This window comes from Lepisma saccharinum, chromosome 1 (assembly GCF_977018435.1).
Source record: "Lepisma saccharinum chromosome 1, izLepSacc3.1, whole genome shotgun sequence".
Classification (NCBI taxonomy): Eukaryota; Metazoa; Arthropoda; class Insecta; order Zygentoma; family Lepismatidae; genus Lepisma; species Lepisma saccharinum.
Window position 1 is genome coordinate 89,154,411 of NC_139229.1, and position 24,625 is coordinate 89,179,035.

The following is a 24,625-nucleotide window of genomic DNA, read 5'->3' on the forward strand; positions in this document are numbered from 1 at the left end:
TAAAGTTATCAGTTTTCCAAGTTATAATATATTTCAAAATTAGGTTTGATTGAATTTTTTCGGTGTTAAAAATTCAGCATGCCAATGAAAATTTTAGTATTACCTACGTGAAGTTTCGTGTTTCCACGTTGCACAATTGGATAGTTTTTTTCAGATTAATTTCGAATGCTCACTGCCTTCATTTACTAAGGGTACGGCATCTGGAACAGAGATTTAATTATATTGGCTAGAGGAAACTACTTTTATATTTGTCAACAAGCCTACACAAAATCGAACTATTACTCTTTATGATTGTCATAATGAATTTATATTTATTTTAAAGTGTACATATTAATTAATGTGTAAAGTTTTAAAAATTAAAATAGCATTTGTGAATATAATTTGTTGTGATCGGGGCATCGACTTTAAAAAAAAGGTTGAGAACCACTGGTCTAGAGTCTACTAGTGAAATAATAATCCTGATCTCTTACAACATAAACATTAATGTGTTATTTCTTTGAACATCCAGTAAACCATTACTGTACTTGTTACAGAATCTGTTTCGACAGACTACCACAGACCTACCGTTCAAGAAATTTTCGGACTGACACCTTCCACAAGCTTGAGCTCCTGCGCCTCTTCGTCATCGTCACCCACATTCCGTGAGAGGTCGTACAGCAGTGGAGCAAATGGTTACAAGAATCGCATCGGATCAGGTTCCGTAAGGTCACACTGGCCGTTCAGTCGAAATGGGCAAGACTGACACACCGCACCACCCAGCATCAGCGAGTAAGCTGTGCATTGAAAGTACTAGTGTGCTGGGATAAATCTTCACAGAATCATAGAAAACTCGATGACCATTACCTGGGAAAGATGGCTTTGCATGTTAAGAAGTGTCGCTATCACTTCGGTACTACTTAAATATAAGCAATACCTAGACAAGATAGTTTCAGCATTGTCGGGGTACTAAAGCAAGTCTTAGGTACCAAACGTCAATATATTTAATACAACGGTCACCCATTCCAGATTAGTCAGGTGCTGAGTTTATAAGGTACTGCATGTTAGCATTATTGAATTGTGTGCAAACAATATGAATATAAGCTCAGGCACCAGATTTTTCTGTTTTGTATATTTTTACTACGATTTTCCTTATCCTTCAATGTTAAAAATCGTTGACAAGTTTCTATTGTCATTTACAAACCCTTTTTTAAAAAAAGATATATACATAAAATTTATACAAAAAAAGTACAAAATCATATTATCAAATATGATGAACCACTACCGTTAGGAATGTTTAATGTTGCTCATCCTGTGTGTTCCAATTTCATTCCTTAAAGAATCTGCGAAATGCACCAATAAGCAAACAGATTACAGCACAGGCATATGAAATGCACGTTCTGGTGATGTAAAGTAGTTCAATGGAATAAACAGTGTATGAGAATAAATAGTGAGCTGTGGTTAGATAACAATGTGTAAAATGGAGTAAAGTTAGTAATGTCAATAGCAAGCATGGTGGAAATTCTTCGTGTGTGACGCTAGAACAAGTGCTATCAAAATTCTTTTGGTTACAATTTCAAAACTTTTTTTTTTAACTTAAACATTAGTGTGGTAATGTCGTAGCAAATCATGGAAAAATACACAGATTATGAACAGTTTCAATTTTATTTCCAGACTTAATCTAGCTTATTATCCATGTCCAGTTTAATTAGGGCTTGGTTTTACCTTGGGCCTGGCTCAGCAATGGCTTTTTAATGCATTTGGTTTCTACAAATTAGGTCTGTTTTATAAATACTTAACCAATTTTTATTTTCTTTGTGCTTCTTCAGATCTTTATTTCAGAACCAAAAATAAATTACAGTTGTAAAAATGCAAAATGTATCTTTCTAACTGAAAGAAACAGTTGAATATTAAATTTGGTTACATTTATATGGTTTGGGTATACGGTTACAACTGTAATTTCTATATTTTTGATTTTGAAATAAAGGTCTGAAGGAAATGTAATGTAAACCTAACCCAAAACAGTAGTTTTCTTTGTGCTGCAAATTGTACATATATTTTTTTTAAATTTGGATATCTCTCCTTAGAACATTCACAAGAATGGTGATTGGTGTGATTGTTTTCTCAAGACTTGGAATATTGTGAAGCAATTGCTTGCTTTCTCGTACAAAAATCCAGGTAGCACGAAAAATTATCTTGAATAACAGAAGAAATGCTTAAGATCTATATATTTTTTCTTCTTTAGAATTTATTGTAGCTCTTGTAAGTTACATTTTTGTAAATGCCATTGCTGAGAAGTGTTCATGGTGCGGTGGAACGTTAATACTTTCTTATTTTGTGATGAATGATTCTTATTTGCCATGTCAACTATTAAAAAGTCTAGCATCAAACAAAAATGTTTTAATACACAAAAAAATATGCATTATTACCAACTATTAGAAAGGTTATTTATTTTGCGAGACAAAATGTGAAGTGTAACTCAGGAATCTAAATGCACTTGAAACTCGTTGCAATTGGGAACGTGCAAATGCAATTCAGGTACCTTTATTTTAGTACTTTGTGTGAGATTATATTAGTAAACTATTTGAATGATTCAGAAAGATTAGTTATGTTTATGGAAGAGTATTTCTAGTTCTGAGATAAATTACATTTGTTTATCTTTAAATAATGGAAAAGAAAAATATGTGTATAAGAAATTAGCTGAGTTCAGTTACTGTGTTTGTACAAAGCAATAGATGATAGAATTTCTATTTGGTGAGGCTGGAAGCTAATTACAAAGCAATGTAACATGTTTTCATACAACAGAGAATACTGTATTTGTACATCCAGCATTTTGTAATAATATACTCTGTAAGATCTAAAAAGAAATTATATCAAGATTTCAAAGAATTGTTTTCTTTTTTTAATATACAGAGTCTGACAATATATATCTACCACTTTCAAAGGTTGGTATTCCCTATGGTCCTGCAGTAGGGATGAAACCCAGCACGAGCTAGGTGAGCACGAGGGATGCCGTTTCTGTAGCAATGGAGCGTTGGACCCCTGAAGCCTGAACATTCTGCTATTGTGGTAGAGGCGTATTTTAAAAGTTATGTATGGTACATTGTATGATAGCTGCACAGTACACATTTGACTGCCAGCAATTTATTTCTCTGGGGGTTCCTCAAGAGCCAAGTTTTTGAACATGTATCCCTATTTTAGAAATCATTCATACTATGGGAATTAGAGATGCGGTAATAGATAATTCAAGTACTCATATTTTCTATGAGTACCTGAATTAGAAATCATGAAAAGAAGAATTAGGGAAAAAGTCCAGCAAATTCCACACGCAATGCTGGTGTCTGTAATGGATAATTTTGTTTGAGTCCGTGAGTGTAAAACACAGAATGGTGGCTATCTACCTGATGTGATTTAATAAAAAAAAGAGCAGTATTGTGTTATTGTTTTACAAATGGCATTATGTTATCTATTAGTTACCACTATCTTGCTTTATATTAGCTGTATTGTGTTACTATAGGAAATATATTAAAATGGTAGATATATATTGCCGGACCCTATACAATTGGATTGTAGAATTTAAAGTGACATTATAACAGACCTGGTCAACCTGTTGTAGTTGTGAAAGTACTCTTGTATGCACAGAGTACGGGCTTTCAGACTGAAGCATCAAGGGACATGGTGATTTAACACTGAAGTGATAAGCCACATAGGGAGTTCACCCAGAAGCAACAAGCCACACTTCAGTCTAAAGCAAACTGTTCACCGCACAGGCAAGAAACAAGGTAAATCGCTTTTAAGAAAAGAAACAAAAATCGTGAAAAATGCCTATCCTATTGTGAAATATAAAAATCAAGATAATGTTTAAAAAATTGTTGCATCCAACAAAATCAGCAAAAAATAGCCCTAACAAAAGATGCTTTACGTCTCTTTGATATGAAATACATTTATATCTAACAGCCTTTTTAAAAAGTGCATAAAAATACCATCTCTCATGACACCAAATACAGTGGAACCTCAATTTTATGTTTTTCAGGGGACTAAGCTCAAAATACTGAATGTATAACGCAGGAAAAACATAGAATCCGGGAAGATAAAATCAGTTTTCCCACTGTATTGTTATTAACCAGACAACTGGCAGGCACTTTGCTTTGACAATCTCTGATCCTCCTACTCCTTGAAGCAGTAGAAGAATGCTCTTTGGAAAACGTTTACCCAACAACCAATACATTTGTACCCCCTCCAACGATCTATCTAAACAAAAGGCGAATGTGTGCTTACTGCTCCAGAATTCAGCACCACCTGACAAGATACTGGCCACTGAGAATATAAAATACAATAATTATACAATCTGAAAATTGATTGATTTTAATTTATGAGCACTTCAGCACATAGGCTATTTTTGCCAGTCTCATAATACGAGGTTAAACCCCTTAACTAAAACAAAATTGAGGACAGGCTGCTAACAAGAAAATAAAATGTCTGTTAAAAATGCATCCAGTATACTAAACAATAACTAAAAACCTTACCTAAGTTATAAGCTGAGGCTGTAAAGGGCAGCACATATAAGGACAACACATAGGCCTACAGAGGATTATACTGGCCTTAGGTCCAGATGCCAGAGCCTCATTAGCCTGCAACACGAACTATGTGGAAGTGAGGTTGACTTTTGGCCGAAGGTCAACCCTTACACACCCATACAAACTGAAAAGTATACAGGTGTGTGTTGCTCTGTGACAACACAAAAATCAAAGAAGCACATGTCTTTATTAGACCTCTGATTTTAGGTTTTTAACCATTTTTTTTCCTTTATCCTAATAATCCTTTGCACTACAGCTCATGAAGGGCCTTGGCTTACCTACCAACTGCCAGTCTCCCTCCCACGCTTTCCTTCGTCACCTCTAAGCGTAGAGATATTCAACCAGTATTGGAATAGTCGGGGGTCAGCCCAACATATCCCCAGGCGTTATAGTAGGTCTCCACGGTATGTAAGAAATAAAAGTTATGTCAGAGTTAAGTTTAGAAACGCTATAACTGATGAAGTTTTATAGTGCCTAAAAAAACTATTTTGCTCGTTAGAACCTATTTCCCTTATGCACCTAAATCTAGCCCTTTTTTAGGTTTTTATATATTTTTGAAGGTTTTATGGGATTTTTATGTCGCATACAAGGATTTCCTTTGTTTGGTCACAAAAACATTCAATGACGAATGTGTTTGAAACTTACTCTGTCGTTTTCCCTACCCCCAAGTCCATGGTGATTTTTCAAAGATCTACACAAAGCAAAATGTCTGGTGCCACTGTTTCCTGTACAATCCAAAGTGGTCTGATCTGTGTGGTATTGCTCACTTTCACATCACTTCGGTGTATGACAGGTTCTGTCATATGGCTTGTTTTATTAACTATACCTATGCGCATGTTGAATAATTTAAGATTATTAGCACACGTCCATATGCACAAAAAGCATAATGTTCAGAGAATTCACGAAAAATGGAGTATAAATGCCATTAGAATTCATTTCTACTCACGTTAATTTCTGAAGGTAGCGAAAGATGACATTGATCAGAATTTTATGAATAAACCGTAAATTCTTGAATTGAGTCTCGCTTGGATATCAATATAATGACAACTTCAATTTTTAGTGGTATTTAAACATTCTGGTAATACATTTTGACCTTATGTTATAAGATATTTTACTTTCATAACAAATACCGTAGATAGTTTGGTGTCTCTTTATGCACAGGGACGTGTTGCCCAGAGGGTGATTTTATCGGTTCCTGCAATTTGCACACTTGTTACTAAGTTATAATGCATACAGCGTGTTATTCTCCATTCTTCTGCATAAATAAAACAATTATGATTATTCAAGGTTTATTACAATAAGATCATTGACACATGTACATATGCATATATTGCTCAAAAATACATTTGAAAAAATTGTTGACGTGGTAAAACGTGTTGTGAAAAAAGTGAGTAAGGGTCCCAGGAGAAGGTTTGGGTGCATCGGTTGGAACAATGGTGGTTGGTCATTGAAGTGCTGGAGAAGGAATGGGGGAAGGAAAAATCTTCGGATTATCGCGTTGACGCAAGAGGATGGCTAAAACAAGATGATTCTTAACTATAAATGTATGGAGATCTGTCAGACTAATATGTAAAATGGGACACATCAGTATGATATTGATTATGATTGAAGGAAAAAGGTAGGGGGTGCGTTTGATGTTCTGCAACCCAACCCGCCATGAGGTAAGCTGGCATTCATCATATTTTACTGCATGAGCTCATGTCTTTGTACATTATTGGTAGATCTGCCTAATATACGATCGTAGATCGCTATCAAAAGTTGAATTTTATGGTAAAACTAGCATAAAAACTAACTTAATCCACTCAGAAAAGATGGAACTTAGCACAGATGTAAACTAATGTGATTTGCATCTTGATTTCAGTTGACAAAGTATATTTTCAACTTTTATTTTGTTTTCAAGGTCACTTGTCCGTACATGGACATGCTGGTTGCACATAAAGACATGGTGTCGTATCAGCTGTGCGATGTGAAAATTAATGTGTAGTATGCGTTAATCTTTTCAGACTTCGGATAGTTAGTTAGATACTGCCATAACTTTATAAGAAATAATATGTCAGTTTGAGGGATATGGGAATGCATTGTGGTATTACAGATAGTTGTTCTAAATATCCATAGGGTGCTCCTGAATTTGGTAAACAGAAATAAATTAATCTTTTAGTTAATTGGCCATTTTCTATTAGCACTTTGTATATAGATATAGAGTTGGGTTTAATAGCTTATTCTCTTTGTGGTTGAACTTTCCCTTGCAACAACACACTTCCAGCGTTTCGGGCGGGACACTCGAGAGCCATCTTGGAAAGGTTAAAGTAGTGGTAGTTTGAGATATAGTAAATCTGTTGTTGGGGCTCTTGTGATGTGATTGTGTGCAGGTAACCCTCACCTCTGACTGACTATGTTTTTGTTGCAATACTATTTTCAGCATATAAGATGATCATCCTCACAAGCAAAATTGTGGAGTTAGACTGTGAATAACATGAAAAAAGATTGTTGCCTAACTATACGGTGAAGAGTGGAGTTCTGCCATCACCATAGCATTAGGCAACACACACAACGTTATGCAAGATAGTGTGTATTTAAGGAGATAGGTGTCCCATTTTCATTGCCGGTGACTATACCTAATCAGCATTTTTCGGGAATTTTAAACTATTTTAAGTTTTTTTAAAATCTACTTCAGGATTTTTCGAGCCTAACTTAAGATTTTAAAGCCTATTTTAGGAACCTAAAAGCACACTTTTTAGAACCTAAAAATCCTAGGTCTAGTTATTATGCACTGCTCACATGCAGTAAACAACAGCAGACAGGCACACCACACCTGGCTGCTCCCAACTCTAAGAGCTTGTACTCACAAACAGCAGATGACAACACTAACGGACAGGAACCAACAATACATCTTGCAAAATTAAACACAATGGAAACGTCAAGAACACAAGTTCCAGAGTGGATAGTGGCAATGGCCAACGAAATTAATAAAACTTTGATTAATTACAGAAAAATAAGTCCTTTATTTCACTGAATTACTTTTTTTCTCATTTGTTGGGAAGGGTAGGGTGTGCAGATTGGTCAACCACAGGACAGAGAGTAGCATTGACACTGTCACTGCTCAACACGACACTCATTTATCCAACACCCCCAAAGTCCTAATTTATGGTCATTTTTGCATCCCCCAAAATGGAAAATCCTGGATAAAACCCTACAGCCAGATGTGTCATTCTAAATATTGGGAGGATTCCCTCAATATAAGAGAGAATTTGAAAAATTCTCTAAGTTGCCTCACTATCTTGAGCTTGTTTCTTGAATTGGACATTTTCATTTCGGGGTGTCTTTACTGGTGCACTCGCCTCAATTAGTACTCTGGCAGTTTGTGCCTTTATACAGCATATTTGCAGAAGATACAATTCAACATACAAGTGTATCAATATATGCTTTATAAAACAAGTTATTACTAACTTTGTTGACCCTGTACCATGTGTTTTTATGTAGATATGCCTTGAACAATTACGGTTGAATTACACATTATGGATACTTGAGTTTGGACTTCAATTAAGAATTAACCAGTAGATCTACACCTACCTACCCACTGCCATCAAACCATCCCTCTCACCTGCCAGGTTCAATAAACCAAACGCAAAACTTTTTTTAAAAAAGAAACAAACAAAAAAAAAAAAAGGCATGCACGAACCAAAATGAACACACTCCTATCAATCAGGAAAATACAGATACAATTGGGAACCTGCACACACAGCGCCAGAATCCTAGAATCCAAAGTACAAATTACCACACCAACACCAAAGGAACGAGAAGAAAAAGACGTCAATTAGCACCACCAAACACATGAGTGGGAGAAAAAAGAATGCTGCATGCAACAAGCCAGTACATGCAAATATGCCAGAAAGGTGGCAAAATCGATCCGAGTTGAAAAACTATGTGGAAAAAATGAGTAGCGAGTTGATTCAAATACATTATCTTCCTCGACGTACCCACCAAATGAATATCTAGATATAATAGAAGCCATGTTAGTTAAATCAATCAACCAAGCAGAGATTGTGTTAAACTTGCATATGCATGTGTAAACAGACACACACACACAGATTTTCATAGTAACTTGTCTTGTCAGGACACCAGCACTGCTGCAGCATAAATGTGCCCTCAGAAGAAGCATCACACACTGCAGATTTTGCAGGTACATTTACTTGGTGGGTTAGAACACTGATGGGTAAAAAGTTCCTACTTGAAAGCTATACTGGAAAATGACTGCTTCCCCTGCTAACAATAGATTTGTTCCAGCCTACATCATTAAAATCAATTTTAGGATTAGGTTAAAAAAAAAACTTGTTAAAAACAGGTCACCGTTCCTTTAAAAACCCCAGTTAAAAATCCTGCTTTAAGGTGTTTAAGGATTTTTAACTGGGGTTTTTAAAGGAACGGTGACCTGTTTTTAACAAGTGTTTTTTTAACCTAATCCTTTTAACACTTTTGACGCAGCATAAAATGATTTGTGCCTAAAGAAAAAAGAACCTGTGGAAAGGGCAGTCGAACCCCGAAACATAGTTTCGAAATTCTATACTCACTCATGCAAGTAAGACTATTTTGTACAAATTTTGTATAGATTATATTATACAGTGAGTAACTTGCACAATACATAAATATGTTATATTAATTTATGTATAAAGTTTAGAAAAGTATTTACGAGTGAAATTGTTGTAATCGGGCATGGACTTTTAAAAAAAAGAATTTACTGGGTGGTGGTCTCATTGAAAGAATGTAGATCTCCATTTTAGTCAGAATATTATGAACCAACACAGAAAAACGCTAAAGTAAAAATGTTTCATAACTTTAATTTCTGGCATAATAAAATAAGCATCATATTATTTACATACATTGAAATACAACATTCACATATGTAAATATTTTTATCCTAATTCTGTCGAATATTACACACACTGAAAGTAGCATTCTTATGAACACACACTATATACATCAATACACTGTACTGAAAATTCAGGACTTGTTCTATTTTGCAACTGAGTAAAGAAATACGTAAGGCTCAACCTTTGCTTACTTTTTCAAGGCGCTCATTCCTATGCCCACTAGAAGAGCTACTATAGTAAATCCTTGTGCAGCAATGCGAAAACGCATCATAATTTGGGACATCCGACGCTGCCCTGTTCGAAAGCTCCATAAGCCATAGGATAATGCACCAGCAGTTGCGAGGCAACCTGCAAATGATAATAATAACAACACTGAAATTGACTTTAACAGAATTTTAAAAAGTAACTTCATCCTTACTTTGCTTATAACATGAAAATTGTACATGATGCAGGGTGTCCGGAATGGGACTTACAGGTTTTTAAAAGTGTGTTATTTTAATACGGTAAGGAGTAGCTAGAAACAAAAACATACATTTTGAAGGCAAACTCAAAAAGTTTTATTGGAAGCAGTTACAGCTCAGTATAGTTCCCCATGAGTTTCGTTTGTTGAATGGAGAATGCCTAGCCTACATTCAATCTCCCTTTGCGTGTTCTGTCGCTGAAATAAAAAATACGTCGGTGCAGGAAAAAGCAGGTGTAGCCAGCCTATGGAAGTCAATATGGGAGGGGACCAGGCAGCTGGGAATTCCAAGGCCCACTGTTCACAAACTCGTGCACAAAATGTTGTGTTTGTATGCATCATAGGTGCAGACGTTGCACGAAATTAAGCCAGATGTCAAGCTGAAAAGACATTAATTTTCCATTGACATTCTGCAAAAGATTTACGTTACCCCTCTAGACTTGTTACTTTGGGGGTACATAGGTGTATTCTGGCCAAAAGCTAAATGATCTACAAGAACTGTGGGACAGTATTCGGAAAACTCTTGCCTCTGTAACCCCTCAGATGCTACAGAACACATGGAGGGAGATTGAATACAGGCTAGACATTCTCCATGCAACAAACAAAGCTCATGGGGAGCTATACTGAGCTGTAACTGCTTCCAATAAAAGTTTTTGAGTTTGCCTTCAAAATGTATGTTTTTGTTTCTAGCTACTCCTTACCGTATTAAAATAACACACTTTTAAAAACTGTCAGTCCCATTCCCGACACCCTGTATTTCCATCATATTTTCTGCAATATGAAGCCTCAGCCAGAAGAGGAGAGAAAAGGATACATGGCATTGTTGCAGGCTCATAATTCAAGTTTCGTGACTGATGCCACGTTATAATCTGTGATTTGCAAACAACAGGAGTCTTGTGTGTAAAGCACTTATTACAGTACTAGTAACATAGTAGTTCAGATCCCACTATAATTCTGTGGGCCCAGTCTCAATTAACTTTGCAGTGAATAAAATGGGACTTAAAAACAAAGTGTAACAAACCTGTAACCTGTATGGGTGATAATAAAATATTATGATAAGGAAAATAGGAGATATTCTGTTCCTCAGAAAGAAAAAATGGGCAAAAGAGATGTGTGGACTGTTAGAAGAAAAATAATAATAACAACAATAAAAAAAAACTAAGTGCTCCGAAAACAGCAGTCCAACTTGGAGCAGCGACTAAGACTGCTGAACATCGAAAAACAGTGATCTGACTGCCAAGAAGAGTATCATGGGGGAGTTGACTAACAAAAAATCTTATATCAATATTGTGAAAAGGAAGAAAGGCTGCAATTCATGAAAGAATATCAGGGTTGCTACGATTTTTTGATTATGAAATTCCCTGACATTTCCAGGTTTTCCAGTCCAAAAATGAAATTTTTCCAGACATGTTTATCATCACGATTTTTGCTTTTGAACCTTGTGTTTTTCAATTAAATATATAATCTGTTAATTATTATGAACATTCACTTTCACAACCTTTTATTTTTTTTAGCAAATTTCATTCTATACACACAAGAAGACGTGAAAATTCGAAGAGTCATATGTAAAATTACAATCGGCACCAAATGTATTGGTACATTATTTCACCATAACAGATCTCCACAATACAAAAACAACAGAAAAACTTCATAAACCATACACAATTTTTCATTTTCTGGCAGATTTATAGTGTTGTAGAAAATTGTGCTTTATTTGCTTACATTTATAAGTACACAGCATCTGAAGAAATTTTTGTTGCACATAGGAATTCTCTAGGAAATTCCAACAAGACTAAGATCTATAAAATAATAGATGATAACCTCATCTCCATCAACCTTTCCGAAAATTATAATCATTTTGTCAATGTACTTTAGTTATCAATCAGATATCTGGACTGCAAGTTTTACTTTGATATTCTTTCTAATATCTAGTATTATAAAAGTGAAAATTTATTACAGAAATTTGATGGAACCATAATTTTGCACAAGACTGAGAATCATAAGAACGAAAGAAACAAGTTTCTAAACTGAATCTTTTTTGGGAGTGGAATCACAGGAACCGAATCTAGAAGTGGAAGTGAACTGCTTGTTCATTTTGCAACTTTTCTCTTGCAGACTCCAAAATGCACGTAAATTCCAGACGATCCCCAAAAATCCCCGACATTTCCCTGTTTTACAGATGCTTAGCAACACTGAATATCTGGAAAAGGACGGAAACAAGTGGGAGAGTATTATATTCATCAATGAAGATAAGTTCAATGTTTCTGGATCTGACGTAAAGAGGATGATATGGCAAAGGATAATTATATTCTAAAAGAATCCAACAAAGTCAAGCATAGTGGTGGTACTGTGGTGATTTTGGGATACATGGCATCAGTTTGAGTGAGGAACTTGATTTTATAGTAAACATGACAAACTAGGATTGTTATCTGGTAATTTTGATGGGAGTGCTGAAAAGCTGATTCATTCTTTTCTATTCTACTAGATGACCCTGGGATTAATTGGAAAATATTTGGAACAATTGCAACAAGTAGGCGGATTAGCCCGTTGCCAAGACACACGACACACCGGCTCGGTCCCCTCGACAGACAAAGACCGGGCGTCGCTGCCTACCAAATATCTTTCTGTTATAAATATATAAATGCCACGACTACGCTCAGTTCCTGCGGGGCATGGGACCCCGCATCCCAAAGTTCGGGTAAGGGTCTGTTTCAAGATAATAATATAATCAAAAGATAAATTTACACTTACATAACCAAGACTTCAAATTATATTAGCCCTTTCTCATGCTTGAACTCCACCGCAATCGCACCCGCATCCCACTGACCAGTGAGGATACGCATACGATTCGCGATTGAAATCAGCATAATCAATTCTGGCGTCCTTTGGATTGATAAGGCCTCCGCCTCACTGACCAGTAACGGCGGGACACCTCTCCAACCAAAAGGAAGTCAGTTAATTTATACTTATTAGGCAAACTTACTTCAAAGAAATACCAAATAACGATTATAAATTTATTTACTAATCCATATATATGTTAGGATAAAAGAAAGTATACAATCTTCAGATCGAGAGAAAATTTACAATGCCAAAATTTAATTTCTGTTCAAATAACTTCCGAAAAACATAGACTGAAACTTGCTTTCTCATAAAATACAAACCAGAGAGCTCCCTCTTATATAGATATATATATATATATATATCGTCCATATCCCAGCTTAACTTGGTTTCAATAAACAGGTGACAAATTAACAGTAATGATCGACAATTTCCATTAACCAAAACCAAAAGAAAATTACATAAACTTCTTATCCGTAAATATCTATTTGTGCTTCTGTCATATTTTCACTTCAGTATTATGTTCTTTAGAACTCTCGAGGTATACTACCCTCTTCGGGGCCAACCTCCAATAACATTCATAACTAAAGATAAGGGGAGCCTGTCTCTACCCAATTACCAAAGCCATCTCTCGGCCACAAACTACAAATGTTCGCTTGGAATTCCATAACATAACAGGGGACACTGTCTACCCTCTTTGGCTACTTACATTGCAAAAGCAAAACAATAGACTTTTACATAAAACGAATTTCTATAAAAACATTTACTCGACCGGTCACCTATTATAACTGTTTCAAAATTATATCTAACATAAAACCAAAATAAGAAAACCCATTAAACGTTCCGGATACTCAGACTTTAGAAACGGACGTAAAACTATATAAGTTATTAGATTTAAGAGACATCCTCTGACCAGAGGTATGCTCTCGGATTTAAGTATCAAAGAAACAAATTTATTTAAATGAACCTCCTGACCAGGAGAATTCAGAATGATTTAGAATAAAAATTAACTCGACGAGAAGGATGTATATCTTGAATTTATATCGGAGTCACACTGACCAGTGCCAACTTCGATAGAATTTATGAAACAAAATTTTAAATTATTAAGATTAATTATGTATAAATCAAATTATTTACAAGCCTGCCAAAATCCCCTTTAAGGATCATGCTGACCAGCACAAATCCAGAAAGGTGGCTTACGGAAAACTCAGGACATTGTAGAAGGGAGAGCTGACCAGACACTCCCCTCACAATGCCTGTGTTCTCCCAGCCCTGGACCTCGACAAGCGATTTAATCACCTAACGATTCCGGAATCTACTGCTATACTGATTTTATCTGCCAGCGAGAACGCTGATATTTATACTTGCGAGATTGCGCAATCCTATTTCTCAACAAAAGATTTCGACAAACTGAAAAGTTATTTTTAGCATCTAACAATTACCCTTTCCAAAAGACATATCCAGAAACACAATGCAAGCTAAACTTATTTACAAACCCACGCAGCGCCGAACGAAAAGAACTCATTGTTGTTAAGGAAGAAAAACAACGCAAGCTTCTACTTGCTTTGCGTTCTTTCTCGTTGGGCCGAAACTGCGTTACAATGTTAACAAAGATAAAAGATAAAAATGTACATTCAAAAGATTAAAACTCCAAATGAATTTATACGAGGGCTATTAAATATTAAAAAGATTTGCCAAAAATTTTTCAATCGTTACACAATTTCACCACGAAATGGTAAGTTTTATGCAGACATGATTGAAAGAAGTCATGAAGCAAAAGAGGTATGACCTGAAGTTCTAATATGGGCACCCTTAACCCTCAAGATAGTGAAATGTTTTGCATGCTTTACAAATGTTTTCAGTTGTTTTTAGCTCACGGAAATGTGTTATTGTCAAGTAAAGTACGCCTGTTACCTTGCTGTGAAGCAGAATAGCCTGAAGGTCTCGTGGAAGTTAATATAGCACCTAACACAATATTTCACAACAGCAGCAGATGGGTTGTTGCCTACCATTTCATACATGTACTATAACATACAGTAAATCAAACACAAAGGACTACAACTTATAAAACCAAAACCTGATGAATAGAAGTGAAATCATTGTTAGGAGTGTTAAATTTATTGTTGTTTATAATTTTACATAGTTAGGTTAGGACTATTAGGTTTGGCGCTGATAGCAATTTTTGACATTTTTTTAAAGTTAGGAGTGCTAACTTTGATAATGTGATCTTTTGTACGTGCTCTTGAGCTATTTGAGTGGGTACAGGAGATGTATGGTGTTCATTTTGTGACTTTATATTATATTTCTTCGTAATTATTTCCTGTTGTGTTGTACGTCCCTAATAATAGAGATATTTTGTTTTGAATGCTTCTTCATTCATGTGGCATGCTTTAAAATCAGGGTTGGCCTGGGTGGGCCCAGCCCAGTTTTCCCCACGTAGGTTATTTCAGTCAACCCACCTTGAAAAAATCCACTCAAAATGTGTTTTTCTTTTCAGAAAATGTTGTAAATTATTGCTTTAAATAATTGTGAGATTCTAGAATTGTCAACAGTTTAAGAAAACTTGTAATGTAAAGGCTTAGCCAAGCTTATAATACTCAAAATAATTAATGTGGTACAAGTCACAGTGGTTTTTTTCAGGATATTTTTCTCAAATCATGCTAGAAATAGACTTTTAACAAGAAATAATACAAACATATATCCAAGAAACAAAAAATCACAAGTGTCTGAAATATTTAGATAAAACATTGAACGAACAAAGCTTATAATTTTGAAATGTGGTAGCACTTTAGATATCAGTCACTTCCGTATCTGGGCAAGCCACATAGTTTCACCTGTGACGATCAACATTTACAATAAATTTTTCCACATATAAAACATTACAATCGAGAATTGAGTACTTTTTATTGAAATGTCATTAAAGTAGTATAAAGTTTACTGTGGTATAATTAAATCAAACACTTTTCAAATTATTCATTTCATTTCTCAAAATTTACTATGTTTGCAAGTGTTCTGTTTTATTTTCAATGCCTTGCACTGAGACAGTGAACTTGTTTTCTTTCTTAAAAATAGGTGGTGTGGGATACTCAAGTAAATACGAGGCGTATTTTTAAAGTAAGTACCGTTTTAAAATTCCGCCACTGCAGCGCTGCGGTCGGTGTCCCGTGCATGCGCACTGTGTACCTACATCTGTTGGCAAGCCACAGACGCCATTGCGACAACAATCGATCGTGTATACATTTGCTTTTGCGTATTTAAAATGCCTCCGCCGATTGAGAATCCCACCGACTGTGAAATACGCGTTGTTATTCGTTTTCTTAGTGCTAAAGGCGTGAAAGCACTTGAAATTCACAGTCAGATTTGTGAAGTGTACGGACAAAACATTATGAGTGATGGAATGGTACGCAAATGGGTAAGAGCTTTCAAAGATGGCCGAAAGAATGTTCATGACAAGGAACGAAGTAGGCGACCTCCAGTGATCACTGTCGATTTGGTGCATAAAGTCGACGAAAAAGTGAAAGAGAACAGACGCTTCACAATTTCTTCGTTAGCAGAGGAGTTCCCTGAAGTTTCAAGAAGTGTTATCTATGAATTGTTACCGAACGCTTAAACTATCGAAAATTGTGCTCACAATGGGTACCAAAAATGTTAACTGAGGTGCACAAAAGCAAACGTTTAGGTAGCGCCTTGACTTTTCTTGTGCTTTATGAAGCTGAAGGTGACTGGGAACAATTTGATCATCCTCCATACAGCCCCGATCTAGCGCCACGATGACGACGATAGCCTCAAAACGGCCGCATTGCAGTGGCTGTCAACTCAGGCGGCAAACTTCTATGGCGACGGAATACAAAAGCTTGTTGTTCGATATGATAAGTGCCTTAATATTGGTGGCAATTATGTGGAAAAGTAGATAAAAGTGTGGTCTTTCATGTAACAATAAAATTGTTACAAAAAGTTTACTTGTTTTTTGTACATTAAAAACTACGCCTCGTACAATGCATACATATACTTTCATATTTTGACCATTTTTGACATTTTCAAACCTTTTTATAGACTACAATTTCGAGCTTTGTGCATAAAACTTTCAGGAGCATTTTGACAATACTTGCACTGTAAATTAACAATAAAATTATTGAAACATAAAGCACAATTTAGGAGGACCATGGGAGGGCTGGATGGGCAAAGAAAGACAAGTCATCTATTTAGTGACCATGATAACATGTTTCTGCAACTACAGAGCATTCCCTGACATTCGCTACGAGACTCGGCGGCAAGACAGCGCTTGTCTTTCCCGGTGAACGGGTCCGCGACAGTCGCATGCTACAGTCTGTTTTTTTCGCTCTCTTTCCCTTTCTGTTGACGTTGAAGACTGACGCCAGTATAATCCTTCCTCGGAAGTTGTGTTGTGTCGTATCCATGTGTTGAAGATTGTGGCTTAATATGGCACCACAAAAGTTTACATTACAACAAAAGATTTATCTTGTAGAGTGTTAATTCGGAAAGAGGAATTGTGGAGAAGTGCGACGACATTTTGCAACGAAATTTCCTGGTGTTCCCGTTCCACATAGGACCACAATATTAAACCTCGTAAAAAAAGTTTAGAGTAACAGGGTCAGTTCTGAATAAAAGTGGAAAGAAAAACCCACATGTACTTACTGAGGAAAAACTCGATGAGATAGGACAAAGGTTAGAACAGTCTCCTCGGAAATCTATCCGCCGCCTCTCACAAGAAATGGGTGTTTCAAAAACCACAGCATTTACAGCCGCTAAAATTCTTAAATCTAAAAAATAAACTATACAAAGACAATCCGCACACCATCTGTGAGTTAAAAGAGAGTATTGTACGAGAAATCAGGAGAATTACAGTAGACGAACTTGCACGTGTAAATGCCAATTTCCTTCGGAGATGCCAGGAATGTGTTGCAGCAGAGGGGCATCATTTTCAACACCTTCTGTAGACAAGGTTAGTACACAAATTAAAACTGTAATTTTAATAGCAGATTCTAGCGACTGTCGCGGACCCCATTCACCGGGAAAGATAAGTGCTGACGCTGGGCTGCTTGCATTTTCGGAGTATAAGGAACTAAACTCAGTCATTTTAGATAATACGTCGGTCCCCAATTTTGCAGTAAAATTTTAAAAATATTATTTCATAATTTAGGAGAGAAGTGATGGTAAAATCGCAAACATACATTTTGCCATAAATGTATAGCTTTTGAGTTGCAATTTTTAAACTTAAAGGATTGTTGTCATACTGTATTTGAGAAGAATTTGTCACCATGTTTAAAGATGGTGGACGATTTAGCATGACTTGAGTGAACTTTAAGTTACGCTAATATTTGGGGTTAGATTTTCATATATTAAGAAAACCAAGTAACAGGTATGTTAGGACATTACTTGAACTTAACGTTTTTATTATAAACTCTGTAATATAGTGTGTGGTTTAGGAAGGTTGGGGAAAAGTCACCACGATATCTATAGCAAATTTTGAGTTTTTAAGCTGAAATTCATGTCGCAAATAGGTACACCCAGGGAATGATTTTATTTTGTATTTGTTGAAAGCATTTCAAGATGGTGGATGAAAAATTGATTTTTCATATTCTGAGGTAGCTCCAAATTCTGATCCCACTTGCAAATATCTGCCTAAACTACATTTTTGGACATTAAGAAAAGAGACTTAAATATTTTAGGGCATTTCTTTAAGTATGGCGTGACAAATAATTTTCTAACAATATAGTGCATATGTATGTTGGTATCCAAATGGGGGCCACTAATGTTTAGTCCATGGGAACTGTTAGTTTCATAGCAACCAGATATTTTGGAGGTTGGATGCGGTATTCCATTTGGATGAAAATATGTCAGCCTTATAATTTTGGCATGGTTAATACACGGAGGAGATATTTAAATTTGAAACATCCACAAAAATAATGGGAAAACAAAATTGTGAACAAACTGTATTGAAGCAGATTTAAAAGTGTGTGTGCAGCTACCATATGTTGTATAGTAGGAGAAGTTCCTCGTCCATATAGCACCGTGCCATGAAGGCACATTCAGGGGATATGGCGGTAGGGCCCGACATATTCTTGATTTCGGCCATTTTGGAGATGATGTGATCACTAGGGAACGGAACTTTATGTGCTAAAAAACTCAGAAATATTTATTTCTTTGTGTCATAAATGTTAAAGATATGTGATAAAAACAGGAAAATATCTGACAAAAATTAAAAAAAACATTTGGTAACGAAAAAAGGTACTAGTTTACTATCCTTCGGACAGATTTCTTCATTTCTATAGAAGAAACTACTTACCATAATAAGTTCCTGTAGTATTGTCCAACATCGGGAAAGTGTTGTGTTAAATGCAGGTAAGTTTTCCGTATCCTGGAAACGGATTTCTTCAAATTTAAAAGTTTGGGACTCATTTGGGAGCAGGTGACTCCGGCCAATTTCTAACATGCCTTTAACAGGGTGTCTATAGAAAAAGCCAGGGAGCCGGAGCAGAGCGGAGGCGGGGCCACGTTAGTGGTTGGGGGCGGTAGGTCAATTACCCCAGGGGCGGAGCCCGGAATCGGTGGGAAATTTGAGTCACAAATTTCAAACGAAAATAATTTTTTGGTTTAAATTTCGCACCGATTCCGGGATGGATAGCCCCAAAAACCATTCACGGAATGTATGGCGAAGCAGATAGGTAAGTACGAATTTCAAAAATTGACAAAACTCAGAAGTTATAGGTGTCCAAAGGATAGTAAACATTTACCAAACAAAATATTACATGCATTTTAAACACCTGAAATCAGTTTCTAAATGCTTACCACTTAGCGAGCTATTTTTTGGAAGAGTTGCAGTGGATCACCATAGTATTTTCCAAATTCTCCATTGTAAATCTGTGACAATTATTTCTAAAAAGCATCTTATATTGTGAGAAAGATCGCTCCACATCACAAGAAACAATTCTTGCATATTTGAAGCACGAAATGTCACTAATGCTGAAGTTTTCCAAAGCATTACATTGTACGCTTGGCTCATCTGGTAATACGTATTTTCCCCCAATAGGATTGTAGGCGAGGCACCTGAAGTCTGCCAGCAAGCATGTTTAAAGGCAAAGGAAACCTAGCACTCTCGATATGAAAGAGGTGCGGAGAATAAACATTTTTCCTTCGAGGATTTTGAGGTAGCTGAAGTCATTAAGCGATTTTATGTATTTAAAATGAAAATTCCCAAAATATGTATTTACATACGGAAAACTTGAAAATATGTGTTTTATGTAAAATAAAATTTGCTGTGTTGACATATAAGGCTATGATCAGAATTTTGGCAAAAACGAGGGTCTCTATCTTATCGCAGAAAGAACATTTATTTACCTAAAGTTCCGTTCCCTAGTGATCACAACCAAACTCCGGCTGCTTTTACCTCCCAGGACCATTGGTTTGAGGCTGGGTAAGTTCCAGAGCTGCTTTATGCAGGGACAAGACCGGAAAAATTCCGACCTTAGATCACCCAGCCCAAGATTTGAACCCGGGTCTTCTGCATGGCAGTTAGCCAGCCTGTCTACTTTTTTACATTTGTAATACAAGTAATACCCCTAAGCAGTAGTATCCCCCTTTTCCTCTCTATCTTCTCTGTATTCTCATTGGGACAAACATTCACGTTCGTACCAGGATTCGAACCTGGGGTTCCTGGCATTGCAGTGTGCTGTGCTAACCACTGCATCACGGAGGTCGAATAAAAAAGTAGAGGCATGCATATTTTGTTTTTGACGAAAACACGAAATGTGAAATAACTCATTGTAATGCTAATTTTTAATGTTTCTGAAAGGTGTAAGGTGCATTTTCCTACCCTGTTTTGTCATGAAATGATGCAAAATGCAAAACAGACTCTTAAACATGAAATTTACCGTTTATATACAGACACGACACTTTCTAAAGTCAGAATTATCCTGTGAGATATAAAAAATTAACAGAAAATTGATTAATTCTGCTGAAACCATTTCAGAAGCAAAAGTGGACCCCTTTATACAGGAATAAACTTAATATTCTGGTAATGATTTAATGTGCTATTAGAAGGGATATGTTTATTTTGTATAATAGTGCAATTTTTAAATCAAATTTTGGATTACATTCACATTTTTAAAACCAAAATGTCATTTCATTTTATTTACCGCTTTTGAACCCGAAATTGACTCTGTTTTTGTACCGAAATTTTGCTCTCCCACTTCAGAGTAGGATCAGGTGGGAGTGCAGCCAACAGTTGGTAGGTAGGCCTGGGCCCTTAATGGTTTGCTGCGGCACGAGTTATGTATGTTTTTAGTTTAATCATTTCAAGGTGTGAGACTTTCATTGTTAATTCTTAACTATGTTAACAGAAAATACTAAATAGTTTTTGACTCAGTGAACTAAAACAATACAAATTGAATGTTCCAATATATTACTATCAGGGAAAAATGTATTTCATTTTTAAAATATATATCTTTATAAACGGAACCTGAAAAAGCCCCCCCAAAAAAACATTTTACCCAGGTTTTACCTGAAGAAACCCACCTGGGTTGGTTTTTTTCGAAAGCACGGGCAAAATGCCAAACCTGTTTAAAATGAAAACTAATCAGTCTGAACATTTATACTGAGTCACTGTATATGTCCTTAAGGAAATGTGGTAACAGTTCGATCTCGGCCGAATGCATTTCTTCATTTTTACAGAAGAAACTACTTACGGAAATGACACTCTGTAGCATCTTGAAAGTTCGTGGAAGTATTATCTTTCATCGTGGAATCTATTTGACCTGGAATTCATGTATTTTTCAATAAAAATATCTCTCCGATGCACAATTGCCATTGCTTTTATTTGCTTTCTCTACGTGAACCGGATGTAGCGTACCTTTGATGACATAACCCCCTGTCAGTGTTTCCAACCACGCCGTTGTTTTGCAAGAAGATGATGTGTCCAGGATGCGTGTTGAATTTCAGTACGAACCCATTTTTTAACTATGTTAACCTAACCAAACCTAATGTAACCTAACCCGTGCATAGAACTCCTTTTTTAACTGTTAACCTAACCTAATGCGGGGAAAAAGTACGGCCGAACTTCACATTCGTCATTAGTAGGCCTCAATTAGTAAGTATGCCAAATATGAAGAAAATCGGGGAGGAGTCCGGTCATCGGTAACACTTTACTATACCCGAGACAGATTTCTTCAAATTTACAGGAGAAAGTACTTACGCAAATCATTTTCTGTAGCGTTGTTGATGTTCGGGAATGTAATTTTGATTCATTTTAATGCGATTGCATGTGGTTTTGTACGAAAATCTATTTCTGACGTGCTATTGCTGCTGCCGCCATTTGCTTCCTGCATGAGAGCACAATACGCTCTTGTATTGTCCGTATATGCTAAATTGAACAAAAGGAGTGCTAATGGAACCAAACCTAACAGGCCTAACCTAACCTAGTAGGCATACCTCGTCCCCGTGATGGTTTGTGGGTCTATTGTGAATTTTTGGGCTAACGTCAATGGTTTTTCTGGCTCAAGGAACGATCAACGGTAAGCTATCGCCATGTTGTGTGTGGAAATAAACAAGAACAGTAAGTACTCGTAAATGTAAGAAATATACATTACTTTCCTAACAAATTAAATTATTTCACCTAAATAAGTGTTCCGGAATGCAGAATAGTATGTTAGCAATGTAAAAAAGTGCGAAAGAAATGATTCCCAGGTGTCTCAGGTATGGTAAAGTAGTAACTGGTCATCTTAAGTCATACCAAAAATTGAAACATCAGTAACACGAAAGTAGGTATTTTCGGTTAAGAAGGTTGGAAACACTGCATACCACTCATGATCCACAACGCTACTCAAGCTGATCCCGCCTTATTGCGTGTTACGCAAGCGAAAAAAGGAAGAACGGTACTATTATCGTATGGGTGAAACACCTACGAATCATATATTTCGGACTTCTTTACATTGCTAACGTGTTGCGGAACATTTCTTAAGGCGAAATAATGCATTTCTAACTAAGATAATGTTTATTTTCTCTATTTACGAGTACTTACTGTTACTTGTAGTTTCGAATCTGTAACACATTATGGCCGTGATAGCATACTGGTTTAGGGGGCGTTCTGAGTGTGTTTTGTCGATTTATGCAGTGGTGCAACCTCGTTCACCGGAAAATATCTACTTTCGTGCCCCTATTTGAAATTATGCTAATACGTCGCATTTACGTGTAGAACTTGTAAAATAACCTTGCGATTTACCACGTTCATTGTCCATACACAGCAATTCGGAACCATCTTTCTTTCGCAAATCGTTAATGCTCTTCCTTTACGCACAACACTCTTGCAACCTTGAATATTGACGTCAGACGAGGAATGCCTACGTGGTTAGGTTAGGCCTGTTAGGTTAGGTTCCATTAGCATAAATACAAAGAAAAAATAATATTTTCGCTAAGAGACGCGTTACCTTTGTATTGCCTAACATGAAAAAGGTCTCTTCTGTGACGTCAGAACACAATGTTGCTAGAGTGTTGTGCGATAAGTGACACCCATTCGGGTCGGAACCATCTTTCTTTCGAAATTTGTTAATGCTCTTCCTTTACGCACAACCATCTTGCAACCTTGAATATTGACGTCAGACGAGGAATGCCTACGTGGTTAGGTTAGGCCTGTTGGGTTAGGTTCCATTAGCATAGATACAAAGAAAAATTATTATTTTCGCTAAGAGACGCGTTAGCTTGTATTGCCTAACATGAAAAAGATCTTTCCTGTGACGTCAGAACACAATGTTGCTACAGTGTTGTGCGATAAGTGACACCCATTCAGGTAGGAACCATCTTTCTTTCGTAATTCGTTAATTCTCTTCCTTTACGCACAACAATCTTGCAACCTTGAATATTGACGTCAGACGAGGAATGCCTACGTGGTTAGGTTAGGCCTGTTAGGTTAGGTTCCATTAGCATAAATACAAAGAAAAATTGTAAAAACAGCTCTCTCCTGTGATGTCCGAACACAATGTTGCTACAATGTTGTGCGATAAGTGACACCCATTCGGGAAAAATGGCTTGTTCCGAACTCGACAGGTGGTTCTAGTGAAAACACGGCGAGGCTGAAACACTGGCTACGGGGTTGCATCGTCTTAACACACGGAACATTGCACTCTCATGCAAAAAGCAAATGGTGGGAGCAGAAACAGCGTGTCGGACAGAGATTTTCGCAGAAAACAAAACGCATTCACATTAAAATGAATCAAATCTACATTCAGGAACTTCCAAAACGCTCAAGAAAATGATTTCCGTAAGTACTTTCTCCTGTAAATTTGAAGGAATCCGTTTTACCCATACGATAATGTTACCTGAAGAACAATAATTAATGAAAATGTTAATTACTTATTCTCCTAAACATACCAATAGGAACAAAAGGATTTTGATGAAATTTGCGAGAAAATCTTTCCCTTGCAGATTCTTCACGCAAGCTCGTAACATGCTGGCTCTCAATTTCCTGACGTAATTGTATCCACTCTAGTTCCATTTCAGTATTGCTATCTTCACTTCCTTTCGATGTCATGATGGCGACTGCATTCAGCACTAATAAATTTGAAACTTTGCTCAAAAAAACAATGAGAAGACACCACAAATAAACACCACCGCCAATCTACAAAAGCAGACGAAAGAAACACATTTTAAAACTTAAATCAAAATGTCCATTATACGAAATACGTGCAGTTGTCAACGCAACTTATTAATTATTTTTGAACCTTGTTATGCACAAGTCAAAGCAGTCAAAGTGAAATAATGTTTGTGCGTGTATTTGTTCTGCACAAAGTTGATAAATAATTACCTGAGTACTAGTTGTGGTAGTAATGGCACAGTAATGGGGTAACGTAACGTGTGGGTCGTCCTGGCCAGGGCTATTTCACTCTTCGGAAGGT

General features: G+C 36.4%; 2 protein-coding genes across 5 annotated transcripts in view; one reads left to right on the top strand and one right to left on the bottom strand.

The window, feature by feature from the left end:
* LOC145997442 (rhotekin-like) overlaps positions 1–1,733 on the top strand; it is a 286,448-nt gene extending 284,715 nt beyond the window's left edge. For all 4 annotated transcript variants that reach the window (XM_083134510.1, XM_083134490.1, XM_083134501.1 and 1 more), the window contains exon 9: positions 534–1,733. In XM_083134510.1, the coding sequence (XP_082990636.1) occupies positions 534–742 (209 nt within the window). In that variant the 3' untranslated portion in view covers positions 743–1,733. The remainder of the gene's footprint in view (positions 1–533) is intronic.
* LOC145997456 (HIG1 domain family member 2A, mitochondrial) lies at positions 69–24,386 on the bottom strand. Its single transcript, XM_083134531.1, has 3 exons — positions 24,102–24,386; positions 9,613–9,769; positions 69–200 (listed from the first exon to the last, which is right to left on the bottom strand). The coding sequence occupies exons 1-3, from the start codon at positions 24,259–24,261 to the stop codon at positions 179–181; spliced, it is 339 nt and encodes a 112-aa protein (XP_082990657.1). The 5' UTR covers positions 24,262–24,386; the 3' UTR covers positions 69–178.
* Between the last annotated feature and the right edge of the window lie 239 nt (positions 24,387–24,625).